This window comes from Oncorhynchus clarkii, chromosome 4 (assembly GCF_045791955.1).
Source record: "Oncorhynchus clarkii lewisi isolate Uvic-CL-2024 chromosome 4, UVic_Ocla_1.0, whole genome shotgun sequence".
Lineage (NCBI taxonomy): Eukaryota > Metazoa > Chordata > Actinopteri > Salmoniformes > Salmonidae > Oncorhynchus > Oncorhynchus clarkii.
Genome location: NC_092150.1, coordinates 38611738 through 38634636, shown reverse-complemented (window position 1 = coordinate 38634636; position 22899 = coordinate 38611738). Strand labels below are relative to the sequence as shown.

At 46.9% G+C, this 22899-nt stretch overlaps 1 protein-coding gene across 2 annotated transcripts in view; it reads left to right on the top strand.

Annotated features, from left to right (window-relative positions):
• Window positions 1-11740, top strand: part of LOC139406795 (3',5'-cyclic-AMP phosphodiesterase 4B-like) — a 171028-nt gene extending 159288 nt beyond the window's left edge. For both annotated transcript variants that reach the window (XM_071149833.1, XM_071149834.1), the window contains exons 7-13: window positions 2040-2133; window positions 5515-5801; window positions 5951-6115; window positions 6861-6960; window positions 7090-7367; window positions 8108-8290; window positions 8426-11740. In XM_071149833.1, coding sequence (XP_071005934.1) covers window positions 2040-2133; window positions 5515-5801; window positions 5951-6115; window positions 6861-6960; window positions 7090-7367; window positions 8108-8290; window positions 8426-8842 — 1524 coding nt within the window. In that variant the 3' untranslated portion in view covers window positions 8843-11740. The remainder of the gene's footprint in view (window positions 1-2039; window positions 2134-5514; window positions 5802-5950; window positions 6116-6860; window positions 6961-7089; window positions 7368-8107; window positions 8291-8425) is intronic.
• Window positions 11741-22899: the final 11159 nt, after the last annotated feature.

The window sequence follows — 22899 nt, the reverse complement described above, 5'->3', positions numbered from 1 at the left end:
TCGCTCCACAGTTGTGTAAAAATAGCCTGCCACGGATACCCTGACAACCTCTCATGTTATTATGGGCTGTGGATAATGAACAGCCACTGTGGTCCTGCTGACACATGTCAGGCAATAGAAAGAGAGAAACTGTGCCCTTCCTTCTCATTTCCCCCACTACTGCGTAAGGTACATTTATACATGCAATCCCCCATGCCTCCCTCAAATACTGTATTAAAAATGGCTGAATGGCAGCACTAGTCTGTGGTCCTCTGGCAGACAGATAAGAAATAGAGGCTTTCCTCATCCTTGCTTATGTCAGGGAGGAGGGAAGTGGGTTATCTGCAGTGGGAGGGCTGCAGAGGAGACGAGGGGGAAGAGAGGAGAGGAGGATAGAGAAGAAGAGAGCTCCTGTATCCTGTATCCCTGGCTCCCATTCCTACCCCTCCCCACTGCTGGGCTGTGCTGCTGGGGGCTCCCCCCCCTTCGCTCTGCTTTGCTCCGCTTTCTGTCAAATCATGTGCGCTGTGTGCAGCATGTTGCTGGGGATGGTAGACTAAAAGCAGGGGGGGGGGACCGAGAGAGAGAGAGAAATGGAGGGAGGGAGAGAGCTGCAGCAGTGAGAGTGGAGTTAGATGAATACAGCAGAGGAAGCCCCCCCCCCCACTCCAGTCAGATGAGCATCGCAGTTCTTCTCCTAGTCCTCTCTCCATCCCAGTGTTTTTTCCCTCCTCCCCTTGTCTATTATTCAGCCGTGCTCAGAGCCCCCCCTAGCTCAGATCTAGCTCATAACTCCATAGCTCCAGCTGCCGCCCAGCTCTGTGGATCTCCTAGCCCAAGACGGAGCTCCTTACCCTGGCTACAACACCTAGCCTGCTCCCCTCTCTTCTTACCTAGACATGGAGACCCTCACTGAGACGTCTGCTAAGAGAGAGAGCGACCAGTCATCTTTATCTAGCTGTTCTATTAGCCGTTGAGCCACAACACCAAGGGAGCAGAGAAGAGGAGAGAAGAGGGGGATTTTCTTTTTTTTTAGCACTAAAGGAATCCCGTTCATCTGCCTCGCTCTATTTTACCGCGGTGGATTACAGTGCTGCTACGGCCGTTGCTGCTGCTGGCTCTCTGTCCTGTAGGGAGGGAAAAACGGGGTCCAAAATGCCTGAAGTGAACTACCTGTTGTCTGTGTCTTGGGGTTACATTAAGGTGTGTTTTGTGCCATTAGCTCACATTGCTGCTTGGGATAACATGACATTACTCTGTGTTTTGGTGTTTGAGCTGTTGTAGTATTTTTGGTGGTCTCTGTGTTCTAGAGCTGTGTAGTTGGGTTGTGGTCGTGTTCTATCCAGTGTGATGGCCGTGCGGTCTGATAGAACAGAACTGGTGTTATTTAGCTGGGCTGCGTCTCCATCTTGCCTGCAGCTCTTCAGAACAGGATAGCATTGCTGTGGATGGGGCTATAGATCTCTCTCTCTCTCTCTCTCTCTCTCTCTGTCTCTCTCTCTCTCTCTCTCTCTCTCTCTGTCTCTCTGTCTCTCTCTGTCTCTCTCTCTCTCTCTCTGTCTCTCTGTCTCTCTGTCTCTCTCTCTCTCTGTCTCTCTCTCTCTCTCTCTCTCTCTCTCTCTGAAAAACACACACAGACATATGCTGCTGCAGTGGGGGTGCTTCCCCACATTCCCATGCAGATCCTGTGTCGTTATGCACGGTTTTCCTCATAGACTGTATAATAATACAGGGTTTTATACATTGCAGATTAGCAGAATTTCCCCTTGCAATATGAAGCATGAACGTGAAACCAGATGAATCTGCACTGTATAATAGGATGCTCAGGGGGTTTTAGTTGTTATATGAAAACAATCCAATTGTTATTTTCCAACTCCCTTTTGTACTGATTCTGTGTAACGTCTCGAGATTTGTTTCGAGATTTTGTTTAATGTTTGTATAAAGCTTGACTGAGCATACAGTAATGTTTTTTTCCATGGAATCTTCCAGCACCATCATTTCTTCCAGGTTTTCCGGTAGTTTCCAGGATCCTGACCTTTTCCCCCTCTTATTTTCCCCAGTTCAAGAGAATGTTGAATCGGGAGCTGACACACCTATCAGAGATGAGTCGCTCCGGCAACCAGGTGTCCGAGTTCATCTCCAACACCTTCCTAGGTAAAGCCCTGATCACACATACACACACACACACACACACACACACACACACACTCTCTCATTTGGTCAGCGTTTCACAAACTCGGTCCTGGGCCCCCGCTGGGTGCACATTTTGGTTTTTACCCTAGCACTACACAGCTGATTCAAATGATCAACGCTTGATGATGAGTTGGTTATTTGAATCAGCTGTGTAGTGCTAGGGCAAAAAACAAAACGTGCACCCAGCGGGGGCCCCAGGACCGGGTTTGGGAACCCCAATTAATTTGCTTTTGATGCCTGACTGTTCCCACCCACTTCTTATAGCCTTCTTAAAACACATTTTAATACACCCACACAGATGCATATATGTGTGCAGTATACCGCAGTGTGTCTGTGGGGTTCCCCCTCCATTTTGTCTGGCTGAGGCTGGCTGTCTGCTTGTTGCTGGCGTGCACTGCAAAACACTGCATCGACTCTGGTTGATCTGTTTATGACACGTCCTTCCCCTCTAAATGCCTATCCAAACCAAATCAGAGAGGAAAAGCTTGAAGCTTTGAGATGGTTCGCTGGCGACGCACTTCATAGTGAGGTGCCTCTGCTGCTGGTTGATTGACAGCTGAGATTTCCATGCAACATCAGAGCCGGTGGATAGACAGATTGCGAGAGAGAGAGAGAGGGGTAGTTGGAGGTTCCAGTCGTGACTCTGTGGATGCCTCCCAAAATGCACCCTGTTCATTATATAGTGTGCTACATACGCAATAGGGTGCCTTTTGGGACACAGTGTGATTGAAGAGAAAGGACAATACGGTCGTCCATGGCGTGCTAGCTGTCTGCGTATGTCCTGTACCATGTGTGATGCGCCGCCATCCGAATCCAGTCCTATTTAGTCGAAAGTGGATGGGATTCTCCCACTGCAGCGTCTTGAGCGAGAGAAGATGGGGGAGAGATTGGGAGGGGGGAAATGGGGAGAGATGGAGGGACCGGTGTTCCGCAGTAGAGGTGCGGCGGGGGCACGGTGGAACCCACTCATGAAAACTGAGCAGCCCATTCAGTGACTCATCCCCATGTTAATGTGTCTCTCGCTTTCTTTGCCCCCATCCCTCCTCGCTCCCCCCATCTCTCCATGCCTGAGGAAGTGAGTGTGTAGATCAGACACAGATGGGAGATGGGAGTTTCTACCTTTCTACCGCTCCATAGTTCCCTGTGGGAGTGGGTTAGAGCTGGAGCTGGTTGGCTGTTAATATGGGAAAGAGAAGCAGAGGAAAGCACTGGGAGACAGACAGCTGGTAGTTTGTCCTGAGCTCACCACTGACTGGGATGATATTTCTAATTATGTTACAGTTCATTGTTTCTTTAGAAGACAAAGGCAGGGCCTCCTGAGTGGCCTCCTGAGTGGCACTGCATCGCAGCGCAAGCTGTGCCACTAGAGATGCTGGGTTCGAGTCCAGGCTCTGTCGCTGCTGGCCGTAACCGGGAGACCCATGGGGCGGTGCACAATTGGCCAAGCGTCGTCCGGGTTAAGGGGAGGGTTTGGCCAGCAGGGATGTCCTTGTCTCTTGGCGCACTAGTGACTCCTGTGGTGTACTGGGCGCAGGGCACACTGACACGATCGCCAGGTGTACGGTGTTTCCTCTGACACATTGGTGCGGCTGGCTTCCGGGTTAAGTGGGCACTGTGTCAAGAAGCAGTGCGGCTTGGTTGGGTTGTGTTTCGAGAGGCACGGCTCTCGACCTTCGCCTCTCCCGAGTCCATACGAGAGTTGCAGCGATGAGACAAGACTGTAACTACCAATTGGACACCACGAAATTGGGGAGGAAAAGGGGGTCATAAAAAAATATATAGAAAAAACAAAGGCAAGGGGATAAAATGGTTGACATTTACGGCTGTCTTATTCAAATCTCCCTCTCTACAACACACACAGACATCATGTTCCACCCATGTTGTTGTTCATATTGTCAAGTTATCCTGGGACACCTTGTTAATCCTCTGGTTGATCCCTTTAAGTGAGTGCATGGGCAACTCATCCCTGAGGGACTGTGGGTTGGAGATGATGGTGTGTGCGGTGTGTGCGGTAGGGCCATTCACGTGCACTGGCTCCTCTCCTCCACAGCTGTCCACTCCACTCATCCCGTAACAACCTGGCGGACAGGGCTCTGTCCAGCTCGCTACCACAGTAACAGCCAGGCAGAACTCATTAAGGGGATTTAAAAGCCCAAATCCACCCACACACATGTGCTCTCTCTCTCTCTCTCTCTCTCTCTCTCTCTCTCTCTCTCTCTCTCTCTCTCTCTCTCTCTATCTCTATCGCTCTGGCATCTGAGCATAATATGGAACGGGCTAGAGGGGATTCAGCATTTCAGAAGAATAAATGTGTGAGAAATAGAGAGAGGGGGAAGCGAGAGATGGGAGAGAGAGACGTGACAGTCTAGTCTGGGCCTCAGAGGAAAGAGGTCATGTCAACACTCCACCTGCATGGAAAACTGTGAATTAGCAAAACCACTTCCGACAGACAGACAGACAGACAGACAGACAGACAGACAGACAGACAGACAGACAGGCAGACAGACAGACAGACAGACAGAGGCCATTATGTGAGGGTCCATACAAAACCCATTGAAAAATAGAACGGCATTCTATGTCTATGACAACAACCTACTTCCCCTTCCATTCACAGAGTTCTGGTCCATTCTGTGTGTATGGGAATAGGAGAGTGGGCTCAGTGGCGTGTCTGAGCAGCTAGTAGACATCACTTCACTGGTGATAATGACGGTGATAATGAACTACAGGACCCAGTGTGTTGCTCTTCCCCCTGTTTCCCCACGCGTCACTTTACAGAATGCTTAATCGCCCAGTCTCTATAATGACTGAAGGAGGAAAGAGGGAGCGGGGGGAGGGGGGGGGGGGGGGGGGGGGGGGGGGGGGTAGAGTGACAGTGATTATTTGAATTACAGCAGTGGTAATTGAATAACTCTCAGCGGAGGGAGGGCAGGATAGTTCAGCTGTGAGAGGGTCGACTGCAGAGGAGTGGGCGTATACTGTAAAGAGCTATATACCACACCACTAGAGGATGTGATATCTCAAACATGTGGGGTTAAGAGCACTGGGTGAGAGGGGGTACAGCACCCCCCCCCCCCCTCCCCTTTGCCTTAGAGATGTAAAACACCTCCAGGAGATGTGCATGTGGAACATTCGGGACCTTCTTTACCCCTTTGCTTCTCAATGGGATTGTCTCGGTGGTATTATCAACGTATGGCCTTTTTGAGTCAAGGGAGCAGGAGCCGAGCAGGGGAGAGAAAGGACCACAGAGACACACACACACACACATGCACAAACATGTACAGAATGACACGAAGTATCCTAACCCCCACCCCCCCCTGTTTTCTCTCTCTCTCTTCTCTCCAGACAAACAGAACGACATGGACATGCCGTCGGTGACGCCCAAGGAGAAGGCCGGCCGGGAGAAGAAGAAGCAGCAGCTGATGATGACTCAGATCAGTGGAGTGAAGAAGGTCTCTCACGGACCCTCCCTCTCCAGCTCCTCCATCTCACGGTTCGGGGTCAAGACGGACAAGGAGGATATGCTCTCCAAGGAGCTGGAGGATCTGAATAAGTGGGGGTTGAACATCTTCACCGTGTCCGAGTACTCCGAACATAGACCGCTCACCTGTATCATGTATGCCATCTTCCAGGTACGTTATAACTGGCTCCTACACACGCGCACACACCCCCACATGCACACATATGCATGGCAGGAGGGCACACGCACACACACAATATGTTACAGCTGTACGTTTTGGACGGAAAACAGTACTGACTCATATCCTCGTGTCCCCTGCAGGAGAGAGACCTGCTGAAGACGTTTAAGATCCCGACGGAGACGTTTGTGGCGTACATGATGACCCTGGAGGACCACTACCATGGAGACGTGGCCTACCACAACAGCCTCCACGCGGCAGACGTGGCCCAGTCCACACACATCCTGCTCTCCACCCCTGCCCTCGACGTAAGCTTAAGTCCCTCGGGAAGAAATCCGAGCCCCACACCCTGCCCTTGCTTCACCATCCCACACCCATCTGAGCTCATTGAACTCCGGCCTTAGTGTGCGCTCGCCGTACTCCCGCCCCAACCTATGAGTCCTATCGTAAATCTTCCCCGGGTTTTTATGTTCAAACTTGAGCACCTTCCCGAGCATGCTCCCAAAGTCATCTTCCCTCAACCTGTAGACATAAACCATTAGTTTTCCTCCTTTTCTCCCTCTCTCCTTGCCCCCCCCCCCCCCTCACTCTCTCTCTCACTCCCGCCACACAATCTGTTCGTTCTCACAGCTCCTTTCCCTCCGTGGTTCTATAAATACAGTTGAACCTCATCCATGACGCAGTCTAACAGCACGACCCAGCCCTCAACGCGTCACAAGCCACTCTCTTCTTTTTATACATTCACCCCATCCCTCCATCCATCCTGTTTATGGCCCCGCTCTTAAAGCCAGCACACCCAGTGTCAAACCACTATGGCTGAGTGCCTATAGAGAGACGGAGACAAAGTTAACATAAGCTAGCCACCTCGCTAATGTAGGCCAGCGCAGTGTTTTTTTTCCGCGACGTTGGCTGTTAGCGATAGCGCACACCGGGCCATGGGAATCAATGAGAGTGGGCTGCGCTGAGATGAGCTGTTCTCTGTGCCTGTTCCTTTGAGTTTTTTTCTCTCGCTTGAGACATTCTAAACCCCGGATCCTCTCCCTTTCAACGCAGGCGGTCTTCAGCGATCTGGAGATCTTGGCGGCCATCTTTGCTGCAGCCATCCACGATGTCGACCACCCGGGGGTGTCCAACCAGTTCCTCATCAATACCAGTGGGTCTCTCTACTACACCTGTTTACTGCGTACCTCCACTGGGAATAATATATCCATAATGTATAGCCATATCCATATTCATCGACGTAGTGCTGACCAAGTGACTCACTCTCCTCTGTCTTCCCCAGACTCTGAGCTGGCCCTGATGTACAACGACGAGTCCGTCTTAGAGAACCACCACCTGGCTGTGGGCTTCAAGCTGCTCCAGGGGGACAACTGTGACATCTTCCAGAACCTGACCAAGAAGCAGAGGCAGAGCCTGAGGAAGATGGTCATCGACATGGTCCTGGCCACTGACATGTCCAAGCACATGAGTCTGTTAGCGGACCTGAAGACCATGGTGGAGACCAAGAAGGTGACCAGCTCTGGGGTCCTGCTGCTGGACAACTACACCGACAGAATACAGGTGGGTTTATCCTGGTCATCGTTCGGTCTCTTCCAGACCCTTCTCCTCTCCCTATTTGTATTGTAATAGCTCTAATTAGTGTCATTAAGGTGGCCTCCCACTGGCCTCCCGAATGGCGCGGTGGTCTAATGCACTACATCATAGTGCTAGCTGTGCCACTACAGATCCTGGTTCAAGTCCAGACCCATGGGGCGGCGCATAATTGGCCCAGTGTCGTCCGAGTTAGGGGAGGGTTTGGACAGCAGGGATGTTCTTGTCCCATTGCGCACTAGCAACTTCTGTGGCGGGCCCGGGCTCAATGCACACTGAAAAGGACACCAGGTGTAAGATGTTTCCTCCGACACATTAGTGCGGCTGGCTTCCGGGTTAAGGGGGCGTTGTGTCAAGAAGCAGTGCGGCTTGGCTGGGTCGTGTGTCGGAGGACGCACGGCCCTCGGCCTTCGCCTCCCCCGAGTCCGTACGGGAGTTGCAGCGATGAGACAAAGACTGTAACTACCAATTGGATACCACGAAATTGGGAAGGAAAAAGGGGTATATCTATTTTTTTTGTTTTGAAAGATGGCCTCCCACTGGGATGACCTCTGCTTCTTCACTTCATCTTCCTCTGCCTCCTCCCCTCTCTCCAACCCTGTTCACTGCCTCAATTTGTCTTCCCCTCTCCTTCTCCCCTATCACCCCATATCACTCCCTCCTACTTCTCCCTCTCTAACGGTTCTTCTCTCCGTCCGTCTCTCCATCAGGTGCTGAGGAACATGGTTCACTGTGCTGACCTGAGTAACCCGACCAAGTCCCTGGAGCTGTACCGTCAGTGGACCGACCGCATCATGGAGGAGTTCTTCCACCAGGGAGACAGGGAGAGGGAGAGAGGCATGGAGATCAGCCCCATGTGTGACAAACACACCGCTTCAGTAGAGAAAAGCCAGGTATGATATTAGACACACACATACACACACACACACACACACACACACACACACACACCCACATATAGCATTCAAGCATACACATACACATGATTCCTGACTCACCCCTTTTTTTCCCCCCTCTCCTCTCTCCAGGTGGGCTTCATAGATTACATTGTCCACCCTCTGTGGGAGACTTGGGCTGACCTGGTTCACCCTGACGCCCAGGACATCCTGGACACTCTGGAGGACAACAGGAACTGGTACCAGAGCATGATCCCCCAGAGCCCCTCTCCTCCTTGGGCCACAGAGCAGGGGGATCAGGAGGGAGGCGAAGGGGGCCAGGTGGGAGACAAGTTCCAGTTTGAACTCACCCTGGAGGAGGAGGACTCTGAGGGTACAGAGAAAGATGAACAGAGCCAGGGGGATGAGGAGGAGGAGGAAGAGGATAGTCTGGGGGAGGCGTCTCGGTCTCCGGTAGACTACTCGGACTGTCAGGACCCCGAGGAATCCATGGAGCCCACGTCATCCATAGAGATCATTACCCACGATGCATCACCCACAGACACATAATGGGCTCTGCTGCACCGCGAAGGTGGTTGGTTTCATGTTTTAAACAGGAGAAATCCTGCAGCTGTGCTTTTTAACAAGCCCACGATGGGCTTAGTTTGAGCCCGGATGGGGCGTCAGTTTAACCCCACCCTATCCTTGCACTTGCGTTAGGAGCCGGCGACAAAGAGGGACAGTTTCAGTGGGGCGGCTACAAAGTTCTCAGGAAAAATGCTGCAAACATTTTGGACCTGACGGAACGGACAGGCCTCGAGGAAATGAAGGACTTGGGCCAATCTGGGAAACGGTTGTTTTTCCATCCAGACTGGCATCTGAAATGTTGACACTACTACTGAGAGAAGTTTTGTACCTTGTGACTTTTTAACGAAAATGGGATGTCAAGAGGTAGCGTTTAAACTACTGACGGATGGACGTGTGTTTTTATAGAGAGAGAAAACTGTTTACTTTTTTCCTGTACCATTTGTCAAAATACTTTTCTGTGTCTTTTTTACTATTGTCTTTTTAATCCTTTTTTTAATTTATTGAACACACTTTAGTATGTACGTGAAATGTTTTGTTTTTTTCTAAAGAGTTATCCGAAAGCTCAAGAGCAAAATCCTTTTTATATCTCAGACAAAGAGAACAGTCTTCCTTACTAGTATTGGGCAATAGAAGAAATCAAACTAACTTAGACAAACAGTTCTTGGACAAACTCATCAAATACTTAAAACACGACATCTCATAACAAGATACCATTTCAATCCGAGCACAACATATATGTTTCTCTATGGAAATCACGATTCACGTTACATGTTACATTGTTGCTAGATTGTTGCTTCATGTGTCTGACCTCACTGTAGATGAACGGTAGGCAGATAGATCACTATAACTCAACAAAAAAAAACAATTAGACCCATTTCTCACCATCTAATCTGCTTCCCCTCATTCTCCTTGAAGGACCCCCCCACTACCCTCATGGCTCAAATCCTGATAATAATCAGACTTCAAGTTAGAAGGATATTTCTAGCTCCATCTCAAGGTATCCTGCTATTGTGTATTAATCCTATTCGACCAAATGATTCCAGAACCCGCCTGGTTCTGATGCTGTAACAAATCAAGGACCCGGCCAGATGATGAAAGGTGGCTAGGCGGCTGTGTAGAAGCCCAGTCACACCTTGGTTAGCTGTGACTATTATTCACGTTTTTTTTTTTTACAAACTCCTGACTCTGACCCCTAAAACAATCAGGTCAGCTATTTCTTCCTCCACCAAAAAAAGGGAATAACTGAAGGAGGTGCTGCGTCTGCCCATTGACGTCAATCAAAACATTATTTTTTCTCTCTCTCTTCCCTTCCCGCTAACTGTATCACATTTCCTGGCCGGCCCGGGGAGTTTATCAGGATTTGATCCGTTAGATGTAATCTTTAGAATAGATTTGGCACTTACAAACTGTAGAGTTTGTGCTTATTTTGAGAACAATAGGATGATAACCCACTGAAGGGTATCTAGAGATTTACGTGACAGAGATACCAAACCAAAAGGCCCCCGGACAGTGTAATTCACTGTATCTTTGGGTCAGCATTAAAACCATCCACGCCTGAAAATCTGCTAGGTAGATCTTCCCTTATAGGTCTCCATGACTGGTTTTCAGATATCACCAATCCTCCCTCCATTGTTCCCTTAGGTTTACTGACATACTCAAAGGTACTTCAACTGCCTTATTGACTATACCCTCACTTCAGCAGACTTACATGGCAATCGTGTGTGTCAGTGAGTGAGTGTGTGTGAGTGCGTGTACGAGTATCAGAAAGTGTGTTTGTGAGAGTGAGTGTGTGTGCGTCCGTGTGGCCTTTGCCACCTGGCCTGACCGGACTCCACACTCCTATTCCTGTTTGTCACTAGAGCTCAAGTTGGTCCTTTGCTGTTTATAACAGTGTATTTATTACTTTCAGCTGTACATAAGAATACTGTTTCAGTCAGTGTAAATCTATTTAAATGTATATGTACTTGCATTACCTGGAGGTTGGTGGTGTCTAGCGTGTTCAAGGCTCTGTGTCGGAGTCTTTTTTTAGATTCTTTATTATAATATTGTTTCCTTTTTTATATATATATATTATATCCTAAGTAAATATATTCACACAAATGTTTGAGTGCCCTGAGCAACAGCTAACAAGACATATACACAACCTGTAGGTTGACAACGCATAGAGGATATGTTAAACGACAGAGACCTGGGAAGAGCTAAAAATAAATACAAGCCCGCTGTGGCTTTTATACTGTAGCCTATCACTTAGGCTCGGTATCAATATCAGACCTACAAACCACGACTCTCTGAGCAGCTTGTAGTAAGCTAGTAACCAGACTCCTCTGTATACAACATTTTGAATGCAGATGGCTGATTTTGGGGTTCAGATCTACTGGTTCAACGGCAGCAGACAGAAACAACAGGAAGACAGACGCACACAGAACCAAGTGTCTTCGTCTTCACACCTCGCACGTACTTACTTATATGTGAAGTCGTTCAAGGGGATTATTGGTGGCATGCTACAATATCTCTGAGCACCCGCGTGATGAATCGTTACAAAAATGTGATCTTCTTGTAATTGAGCGTGCTAATGTGAACTAGTTCCATCCGACCAAAACTTGTTAGCAGTTTTGAAATTCTAAATTTGTCATCAGTATAACATTGTTAATCTATGTTCAAGCTTTTGGTCTGAGTCGTTTCCAAGTGACTAGCCAGACTTAGCACTATCTGCATGAGAGGTGGTTGTTATATGTCTGTTGAATACCTACCTACCTACTGCGTTGCAGTTGCAGGCGGACATATTCAATGTTTCACACAATGTATGGTATAATATTGTATATTGTGTTCAAGTATCTGAAAATCTGAAATACTTTTTCTAATTAAAAACAAAACAAAGCATGACATATCTATCTTTGTCCTTATTTCACAGCAGTAGCACCAGCTCAGTCATCACATGAGATGTGTTTTAACTTGGCGAGACAGGCACATGCCGCGACATTTCCTCCTGACAGACAGTCTAGTCCTTACATGACATAAGGCCCACAGTGACACACTCGCTGTAGGAAACCAGTCAGGAGTTCTCTTCATATTCCATGGCTCAGAGACTTTTTGAGTGTTATTGGTAAAAGGTTGCCTCAGGGAGAGGCTGTTTTAGTCCTTGAAAGCAGAAGATCCACCTGTGGGTTCACCTAATGAGCCTCAGCCTGTCCTCAAGTCGTGATGTGCACCTCTTGGTTTGACCTTATAGACAACACAGGGACATACAGAGCACTTCAGTGTGTGCGCGCGCACACACACACACACACACACACACACACACACACACACACACACACACACACACACACACACACACACACACACACACACACACACACACACACACACACACACACACACACACACACTTACTCTTTGCAACCTCTCCTGACCTCGCTCTTTGGGTGAATCTTCAAAGAGGAGTGTTTTTACAACAAAACTCATTCTCTCATCTCACTCTCCCGTGGCCTTGCCTGCCCACTTACACTGCACCATGGCCTCAAAGAACACCGACATACAGACACTGATAACTCATTGGATAAAGCTACCTACGCACATGGATGACCGTGAGACTGATATAAAAGGCCAGATTTCTCTCTTCACACAGAGAGAGAAGACGTTTACAGTGATAAGTTATCTATAATCTTAGGGGGGGAAAAAAGTGTTATCGAGAACCTTAAAGGATTCTTCGGCTGTCCCCACAGGAGAACCCTTTCAATAGCCCTTTTTGGTTGCTGGTAGAACCCTTTAGTTTCCATGTAGAACCGTATCTGGAAAAAGGGTTCTACATGGAAACCAAAAGCGTTCTACCTGGAACCAAAAAGGGTTCTGCTATGGGGACAGCCAAATAACCTTTTTGAAACCCTTAAGTTTTATATAATAATAAGTATAATAACACAAAAAATACCCAGAATGATTCCCAGCAGCATATTGAGATATAAGAGACCATTAGCCTCTCCCCAGTGGCCAGGGGAGAAAATGTGAGATATTTTGACGAGGATCAGGCTAAGATTTCTCCACTTTCTCTTTCTCTCTCTGTGTGTGTGTGTGTGTGTGTGTGTGTGTGTGTGTGTGTGTGTGTGTGTGTGTGTGTGTGTGTGTGTGTGTGTGTGTGTGTGTGTGTGTGAGAGAGAGAGAGATAATTATAGTTTATTGCAATCCTCCTGATCCTTTAAAATGTTTTCGATTCATCTCTTCTAATATAAGGGCCAACGTTACATAGCCCAGCCAGCCACACTGATAAATTCTAAATGAGAATCTGAAACCACGGTCCTGCAGTCGGTGATGTCAACAGTGTTCAATCTAGATTAGGGGTATTCAAACTTTTTCAGCAGGGGACTTCATTATTTCTGGGAACCCCATTTTCTTTCAAAGATTTTTTTGCGACCCCACCCCAAATCTACTGACACAACCTAAAATCGGTTTCTATTTTTACATAAACAAATCATCTTACATTTATTGCATCTCTTTTTTAAATCCCTTATCAAAATGAAAAGAAACCAATACTGTAAATACATTTACTCAATAAAATAGTGTTTTTCTAATTATCTCTCTTGAAAACATTTGTATATTGTCTCATACAAAATATTACGATTACAGATTATTGTAAGAAAAAATACCCCCCCAAAATGTTACCCCACTGCAGCTCCCCAGCGATCCCACTAGGGGTCACGACCCAGACTTTGAATACCACTGATCTAGATGACCTAGGGTTAGCATTTCCTAACTGACAATGGCTTGATCTTGTTCTCTCATAAAACAATAAGGGACTCTGACGTAACTGATCAGAGATGAACATATCTAATTCAGTTACTACTGCACTTTTTGCAATTTAAGAAGACAGAAGTATAGCTATGGTCACCAAGACGACTGAAAAAAAGAAACGACACATTGTTTCATCCCATTTCTTTATGGTTCAACAGCAAAATAACTGTCATCACTGACCCTATAAGAAGGGGAGGCTAAGAGGAGACCCTCGATCTTGTTCTCTAAAAGAGAGTATAAAATTACACACTGGCTAGCGCACAATTCTGTGAACTATTTACCCAATAAATGACTTTGGTTTGTCTAAATCAAAACTTCAAAGCAGTGATTTCAACACAGACACAGGTCGTTCACCAAAATAACCATGGAACACACAGTAACTTTACCTCGAACGTCAACTGGGACAACTCCTTCAGATTTGTGCTTCTGGCCTTCTCCGGGGCATCGATCTCCTGCCTTTTCTCAACAAGCAGCCACCTCTGTTGATTCTATCCAGCTCCAGGAGGCTGGCCCTGGTCTGGGCCCAATCCTCCTCAGCCTGTCGCTGAGTCTGGTGGTATCCTCTTCCGCATTACCAGAAAGCCAGTTTACAACCATAAAAAGTTAATTCTCAGAAAAATAAACAATTCTATTATTTTCTATTCTATAAAATATCCTTATTGTTAAGACAAATATTGCCTTCTGGGAATAGCTAGCTAGCGTAATGAGTCACATTTTGATGAGCAGGGGGAAAATTAAAATAAAGTATCTTACCCTTCCCTTCTTTCAGATGAACCAAAAACAAACAGAAACAGATATTTCTCTCTGTGGGGATCTTTCTGGCCAGCTCAAAAAATGTGTGGATGATGAGTGCAGAAAATGACTTAGCCTCATTTTTTACAGTGTGTGTGCACGGCGCACTTGCGAGTGTGTGCGTGTCTGATCCGCGGGGCCTCTGACGTCAATGCAGCCATGAGAGGCTCAAATTAAACCTGCTCGTCGTAATGGGTCATGTGCAAAATCATAAACAGGTGGGGAGAGAGAGACACCTCAGCTGAAGTGTCAGGGGGTTGCTCGCCTCAAGCAGCAGGGAAGGAGGTAACCTTTGCCCCGCCATTTCACTCTATCCCCTTCTTCCTCCACTCTCAGGGCTCTATTGTCGGCTGGTGTTAAAGCGGCGCTAGTATCAAACACAAGTTAGTTTGAAATTTCACAATGTAAAAACTGGCACACTGGCATTTTCCAGCCCTAACGCCAGGTTTGGCAAGTTACCTGTTTTATATCAGCTCGCTTGCGCTCCGATGGGTGGGTAAGAAATATTTGAGGTGTGTCCTTAAAAACATGATCCAAAGTCATAACCGCAGGAAGAGGTTTGGGGTTGGAAAAAATAATATTCTAAAGAGTACACTACATGGCCAAATGTATGTGGACACCTGCTCATCTAACATCTCATTCCAAAATCATGGCCATTAATATGGAGTTGGTCCCCCCTTTGCTGCTATAACAGCCTCCACTCTTCTGGGAGGGCTTTCCGCTAGATGTTAGAAAATTGTGCTACCGTGTTTAGCACCGTCTACTAACTGTTAGCTTGTTAGCACAGGCCTGCTAACCATCTGAATCGCCGCGTCCCAAACACTCACTGAACCCATATTTACTTTCTATCCCTTTTCGATTTTTAATTTGTTTATACCTTCCGGTAACCTGCCTCACCCAATGTGATACGGAACCGCTATTATCTTTACATTTTTAGAACACACTCAAGAACCTTCAGAAGCTAACCAGCTAACTGGCTACAAGCTATTTAGTCATTGTTAGTTTTCTAACCTGGATAACACTCGCCAGTCCAGCTTCCCTGCCCCATCCACCGCTGCCCCTTGGACACTGATCACTTGGCTACATAGCTGATGCATGCTGGACTGTCCATTAATTCACGGTAATCCATTCTGCTTGTTTATGTTTTATCTGTCGGCCCCAGCCGCACTTAGGCTCTGTGTGTAGTTAATCCGACCCTCTCTGCCTAATCAATCGCCATTCTACCTGCTGTTGTTGTGCTAGCTGATTAGCTGTTGTTGTCTCACCTACTGTTTTAGCTAGCTCTCCCAATTCAACACCTGTGATTACTGTATGCCTTGCTGTATGTCTCTCCCAAATGTCAATATGCCTTGTATACTGTTGTGCAGGTTAGTTATCATTGTTTTAGTTTACAATGGAGCCCCTAGTTCCACTCTTTATACCCCTCATACCTCCTTTGTCCCACCCCCCACACATGCGGTGACCTCACCCATTACAACCAGCATGTCCAGAGATACAACCTCTCTCATCATCACCCAGTGCCTGGGCTTACCTCCGCTGTACCCGCACCCCACCATACCCCTGTTTGCGCATTATGCCCTGAATATATTCTACCATGCCCAGAAACCTGCTCCTCTTATTCTCTGTCCCCAACGCCCTAGGCGACCAGTTTTGATAGCCTTCAGCCGCACCCTCATACTACTCCTTCTCTGTTCCGCGGGTGATGTGGAGGTAAACCCAGGCCCTGCATGTCCCCAGGCACCCTCATTTGTTGACTTCTGTGATCGAAAAAGCCTTGGTTTCATGCATGTCAACATCAGAAGCCTCCTCCCTAAGTGTGTCTTACTCACTGCTCTAGCACACTCTGCTAACCCTGATGTCCTTGCCGTGTCTGAATCCTGGCTCAGGAAGGCCACCAAAAATTCTGAGATTTCCATACCCAACTATAACATCTTCCGTCAAGATAGAACTGCCAAAGGGGGAGGAGTTGCAGTCTACTGCAGAGATAGCCTGCAAAGTAATGTCATACTCTCCAGGTCCATACCCAAACAGTTCGAACTACTAATTTTGAAAATTACTCTCTCCAGAAATAAGTCTCTCACTGTTGCCGCCTGCTACCGACCCCCCTCAGCTCCCAGCTGTGCCCTGGACACCATTTGTGAATTGATCGCCCCCCATCTAGCTTCAGAGTTTGTTCTGTTAGGTGACCTAAACTGGGATATGCTTAACACCCCGGCAGTCCTACAATCTAAGCTAGATGCCCTCAATCTCACTCAAATCATCAAGGAACCCACCAGGTACAACCCTAACTCTGTAAACAAGGGCACCCTCATTGACGTCATCCTGACCAACTGGCCCTCCAAATACACCTCCGCTGTCTACAACCAGGATCTCAGCGATCACTGCCTCATTGCCTGTATCCGCTACGGAGCCGCATTCAAACGACCACCCCTCATCACTGTCAAACGCTCCCTAAAACACTTCTGTGAGCAGGCCTTTCTAATCGACCTGGCCCGGGTATCCTGGAAGGACATTGACCTCATCCCGTCAGTTGAGGATGCCTGGTCTTTCTTTAAGAGTAACTTCCTCACCATTTTAGATAAGCATGCTCCGTTCAAAAAATGCAGAACTAAGAACAGATATAGCCCCTGGTTCACTCCAGACCTGACTGCCCTCGACCAGCACAAAAACATCCTGTGGCGGACTGCGCTAACATCGAATAGTCCCCGCGATATGCAACTGTTCAGGGAAGTCAGGAACCAATACACACAGTCAGTCAGGAAAGCTAAAGCCAACTTCTTCAGGCAGAAGTTTGCATCCTGTAGCCCCAACTCCAAAAAGTTCTGGGACACTGTGAAGTCCATGGAGAACAAGAGCACCTCCTCCCAGCTGCCCACTGCACTGAGACTAGGTAACATGGTCACCACCGATAAATCCATGATTATCGAAAACTTCAACAAGCATTTCTCAACGGCTGGCCATGCCTTCCGCCTGGCTACTCCAACCTCGGACAACCGCCCCCCCCCCCCCCCCCCGCAGCTACTCGCCCAAGCCTCTCCAGGTTCTCCTTTACCCAAATCCAGATAGCAGATGTCCTGAAAGAGCTGCAAAACCTGGACCCGTACAAATCAGCTGGGCTGGACAATCTGGACCCTCTATTCCTGAAACTATCCGCCGCCATTGTCGCAACCCCTATTACCAGCCTGTTCAACCTCTCTTTCATATCGTCTGAGATCCCCAAGGATTGGAAAGCTGCCGCAGTCATCCCCCTCTTCAAAGGGGGCGACACCCTGGACCCAAACTGTTACAGACCTATATCCATCCTGCCCTGCCTATCTAAGGTCTTCGAAAGCCAAGTCAACAAACAGGTCACTGACCATCTTGAATCCCACCGTACCTTCTCCGCTGTGCAATCTGGTTTCCGAGCCGGTCACGGGTGTACCTCAGCCACGCTCAAGGTACTAAACGATATCATAACCGCCATCGATAAAAGACAGTACTGTGCAGCCGTCTTCATAGACCTTGCCAAGGCTTTCGACTCTGTCAATCACCGTATTCTTATCGGCAGACTCAGTAGCCTCGGTTTTTCGGATGACTGCCTTGCCTGGTTTACCAATTACTTTGCAGACAGAGTTCAGTGTGTCAAATCGGAGGGCATGCTGTCCGGTCCTCTGGCAGTCTCTATGGGGGTGCCACAGGGTTCAATTCTCGGGCCGACTCTTTTCTCTGTATATATCAATGATGTTTCTCATGCTGCGGGCGATTCCCTGATCCACCTCTACGCAGACGACACCATTCTATATACTTCCGGCCCGTCCTTGGACACTGTGCTATCTAACCTCCAAACGAGCTTCAATGCCATACAGCACTCCTTCCGTGGCCTCCAACTGCTCTTAAACGCTAGTAAAACCAAATGCATGCTTTTCAACCGTTCGCTGCCTGCACCCGCACGCCTGACCAGCATCACCACCCTGGATGGTTCCGACCTTGAATATGTGGACATCTATAAGTACCTAGGTGTCTGGCTAGACTCTAAACTCTCCTTCCAGACCCATATCAAACATCTCCAATCGAAAATCAAATCAAGAGTCGGCTTTCTATTCCGCAACAAAGCCTCCTTCACTCACGCCGCCAAACTTACCCTAGTAAAACTGACTATCCTACCGATCCTCGACTTCGGCGACGTCATCTACAAAATTGCTTCCAACACTCTACTCAGCAAACTGGATGCAGTTTATCACAGTGCTATCCGTTTTGTCACTAAAGCACCTTATACCACCCACCACTGCGACTTGTATGCTCTAGTCGGCTGGCCCTCGCTACATATTCGTCGCCAGACCCACTGGCTCCAGGTCATCTACAAGTCCATGCTAGGTAAAGCTCCGCCTTATCTCAGTTCACTGGTTACGATGGCAACACCCATCCGTAGCACGCGCTCCAGCAGGTGTATCTCACTGATCATCCCTAAAGCCAACACCTCATTTGGCCGCCTTTCGTTCCAGTTCTCTGCTGCCTGTGACTGGAACGAATTGCAAAAATCGCTGAAGTTGGAGACTTTTATCTCCCTCACCAACTTCAAACATCTGCTATCTGAGCAGCTAACCGATCGCTGCAGCTGTACATAGTCTATTGGTAAATAGCCCACCCATTTTCACCTACCTCATCCCCATACTGTTTTTATTTATTTATTTTTATTTTTCTGCTCTTTTGCACACCAATATCTCTACCTGTACATAACCATCTGATCATTTATCACTCCAGTGTTAATCTGCATAATTGTAATTATTTGCCTACCTTCTCATGCCTTTTGCACACAATGTATATATAGACTCCCCTTTTTTCTACTGTGTTATTGACTTGTTAATTGTTTACTCCATGTGTAACTCTGTGTTGTCTGTTCACACTGCTATGCCTTATCTTGGCCAGGTCGCAGTTGCAAATGAGAACTTGTTCTCAACTAGCCTACCTGGTTAAATAAAGGTGAAATAAAAAAAATAAAAATAAACTTGCTTCTACTATTCAGCCACAAGAGCATTAGTGAGGTCGGGCACTGATGTTGGGCGATTAGGTCTGGCTCGCAGTCGGCATTCCAATTCATCCTAAATGTGTTCGATGGGGTTGAGGTCAGGGTTCTGTGCAGGTCAGTCAAGTTTCTCCACACCGATCTTTACAAACCATTTCCCCCCAAACTGTTGCCACAAATTTGGAAGCACAGAATCATCTAGAATGCCACTGTATGCTGTAGCGTTTGGATTTCCCGTCACAGAAACTAAGGGGCCTAGCCCGAACCATGAAAAACAGCCCCAGACGAATATTCCTCTGTCGTGGAAATTCATCACCACGTCGTGGAAATTACCACCAGGTACACTCAGTCAATCTTAAATGAATCATCCTTTATTATCAGTGCGCTGGAGAGGTCCCAACCAACTCAATACACCATATATCATATGTTCAATCAGGAGCTCTGCTGGGGCAGTCCCAGCAGTTGTCTTATGTACTGCTATACACAGACAAGTTATATTTGCATGATTTAGCATAATTAATTAATCATTGCCATTTTGTTTCATTCATGTGACTGACCAATGCTGGTTCATAACATGTGACAGACCAATACCTCATGATGCTTCTTCTCTCTAAGCTGAGACCTTGAAACTGAGATATCTTTCATTATCAAAACAAAGGTCTGGGCGTACTGCCAAATAGCAGCGACTGATAGTGAGGATTTGTTCTTTCAGCCACTTGCATGAACACAGAAAACAGTTATTAGAAAAGCACATGAGTAGAACACAGAAATTAGTGATTAGAAAAGCACAAACATGAAATATTTCCAGCACAACTCCTCCATCAAACTTCACAGTTGGCACTATGCATTCGGGCAGGTAGCGTTCTCCTGGCATCCGCCAAATCCAGATTAGTCCGCGATTCATCACTCCAAAAAACACGTTCCCCTGCTCCAGAGTCCAATGGCAGCAAGCTATACACCACTGCAGCCAACGCTTGGCATTGCGCATGGTGATCTTAAGCTTGTATGCTGCTGCTCGGTCATGGAAACCCATTTCATGAAGCTGCCGATTTACAGTTCTTGTGCTGACGTTGCTTCCAGAGGCAATTTGGAATGTGGTCGTGAGTGTTCCACCTGAGGACAGATGATTTTTACACGGTACGCGCTTCAGCACTTGGCATTCCCGTTCTGTGAGCTTGTGTGGCCTACCACTTCGGGGCTGAGCCGTTGTTGCTCCTAGACGTTTCCACTTCACAATAATAGCATAGCACTTACAGTGGACCAGGGCAGCTCTAGCAGGGCAGAAATATGACAAACTGACTTGTTGGAGAGGTGGCATCCTATGACAGTTGAAAGTCACTGAGCTCTTCAGTAAGGCCATTCTAATGCCAATATTTGTCTATGGAGATCGCATGGGTATGTGCTCGATTTTATACATCTATCAGCAATGGGTGTGGCTGAAATAGCCAATTCCACTGATTTGAAGGGGTGTCCACATACTTTTGCATATATAGTGTATATATATTATTCTATTATTTGTATTTTTCAGGTGGTGCTGCAGCACCCTCAGCACCTCTACTTCCTGCAGCTATGTCCAAAGTGCTAATTTAGCGGTAATCCAGTTGGTTATGGAATGAATTCTGACATTGGAAACTCAGCCTATCCAGCCGTAACGCACATTGCCCATATGTGCATGGAACAAGAGTAGCCTAATGTGCTTTCGGTGCCTGTATACTTCATATTTAGAAACACTAAAATGTCTTCGTATTTGATTAAAAACCAAGCATAGACTCCCCACCTCTCAATTAAGGCATTTTCTTGTCTGCCCAATGCAAACGCAAAGTAGTCAAATTTGTCAATAAAGGGTTTGGCTCCTGAGTACACTTGGGAAAAAAATCTGAATCAACAAACATAAATACAAAGTTTGAGAGGAGTAAAACTGACATTCACTTTTCACCTATGCATTGTAGGCAGGTCCACATTATTTTAGCCACGCAGGTCTCTTTTTGGACGTGCATAAATCCCCCTCCATGATGTGGGCTACGTGTCCATGCCCATCATGAAACCTTTGGTGAATGCCGGTGAACCTCGTGTTTAGAAGTGATCTGTAACCTGTAAAAACGGCTTGTTTTCCGTTTCATTTGTTCAAAACCCAAGCCCTCCCTTAGGACTACTGTAACGACGGTTGGGTTCAACAGCGATGCCTGCCTTTTTTAAAATATAATGGCCATTTTAGGATATCATTAGAATGATTCGCCTTCCTGGCTTTATGGTTTCAAGCATGAACCATGTCGTGCGATTACGTTCATTAAACATAGGCCTATTTGGACAACGATGAGTGGATATTCTCCCTTTCTCTTTATATTGATGCTTTGTCCAGTTCCTGTGAAACATTTGGATGTGCGCAAAAACCCTCCATAGTCTGTCTGCGTTGTTTTAACATTATATGCCCACGGGGAGAAATGATGGTGCCTGTAAGTGTGAAATAGCCTATTTAAAACAAGTTAAGTTTTGTTTAGAATTTAATTCAACATTTTCTGTCTTTTTAGGCCTTATCAATAATGAATTGTGCTTATTGACAACGTTTATCATGTCCATGCTCAGCCATAATGCAATTTCCAGTAGGTCTAGACCCTATATCAGTGTGAATGCTATTGAAGCCGTGCAATTACGTAGAGCAATGTGGACTGCAAATGGGTTGAAGTTAACGTATTTAGCAAAGATAGGTCTACATTTAGTTATTTTGTTGCTGTAAGCCATTTAACAAACTATTACGGACTAACAATGGAATTGGAGTTGATTCCAAGGCAATACATAAAAGACCGTAAACACATAGCTTGAAGAAACCAAATATTTTCACCATAGGGCATGTTCTGATTGGCCAGTGAGGGGCCAAGCCTCAACACACCCACAACTTGTTTATTCATCAGAACCCATCCCTTTCACGCCAACAAGTGCGCCAATAATTGTGATAGTGAAAATAGCTAAAACATTTTTGGCACACCACTGAACCTATTATCTGTGTGTGTGGCTAGATGATCCACTTGTATCCCTGAGGCCAATTAGGAGGAGAGCTGGGTGACGTAACAGTGCAGTGAATAAGTATTTGCCCCCTTTCTAATTTTCTCTACTTTTGATCTTCAACCAAAACCTAATATTAGATCAAGGGAATCTCTGTGAACAAATAACACAACAATGGCATACTTATTTCGTTTATTTCATAAACAAAGTTACGCAACACCCAATGCCCGTGTGCGAAAAAGTAATTGCCCCCTTACACTCAATAACATGTTGTGCCACCTTGAGCTGCAATGACTCCAACCAAACGCTTCCTGCAGTTGTTGATCAGCCTCTCATATCACTGTGGAGGAATTTTGGCCCACTTTTCCATGTAGAACTGCTGTAACTCAGTGACATTTGTGGGTTTTCAAACATGAACTGCTAGTTTCAAAGTCCTGCCGCAACATTTCAAGTGGGATTA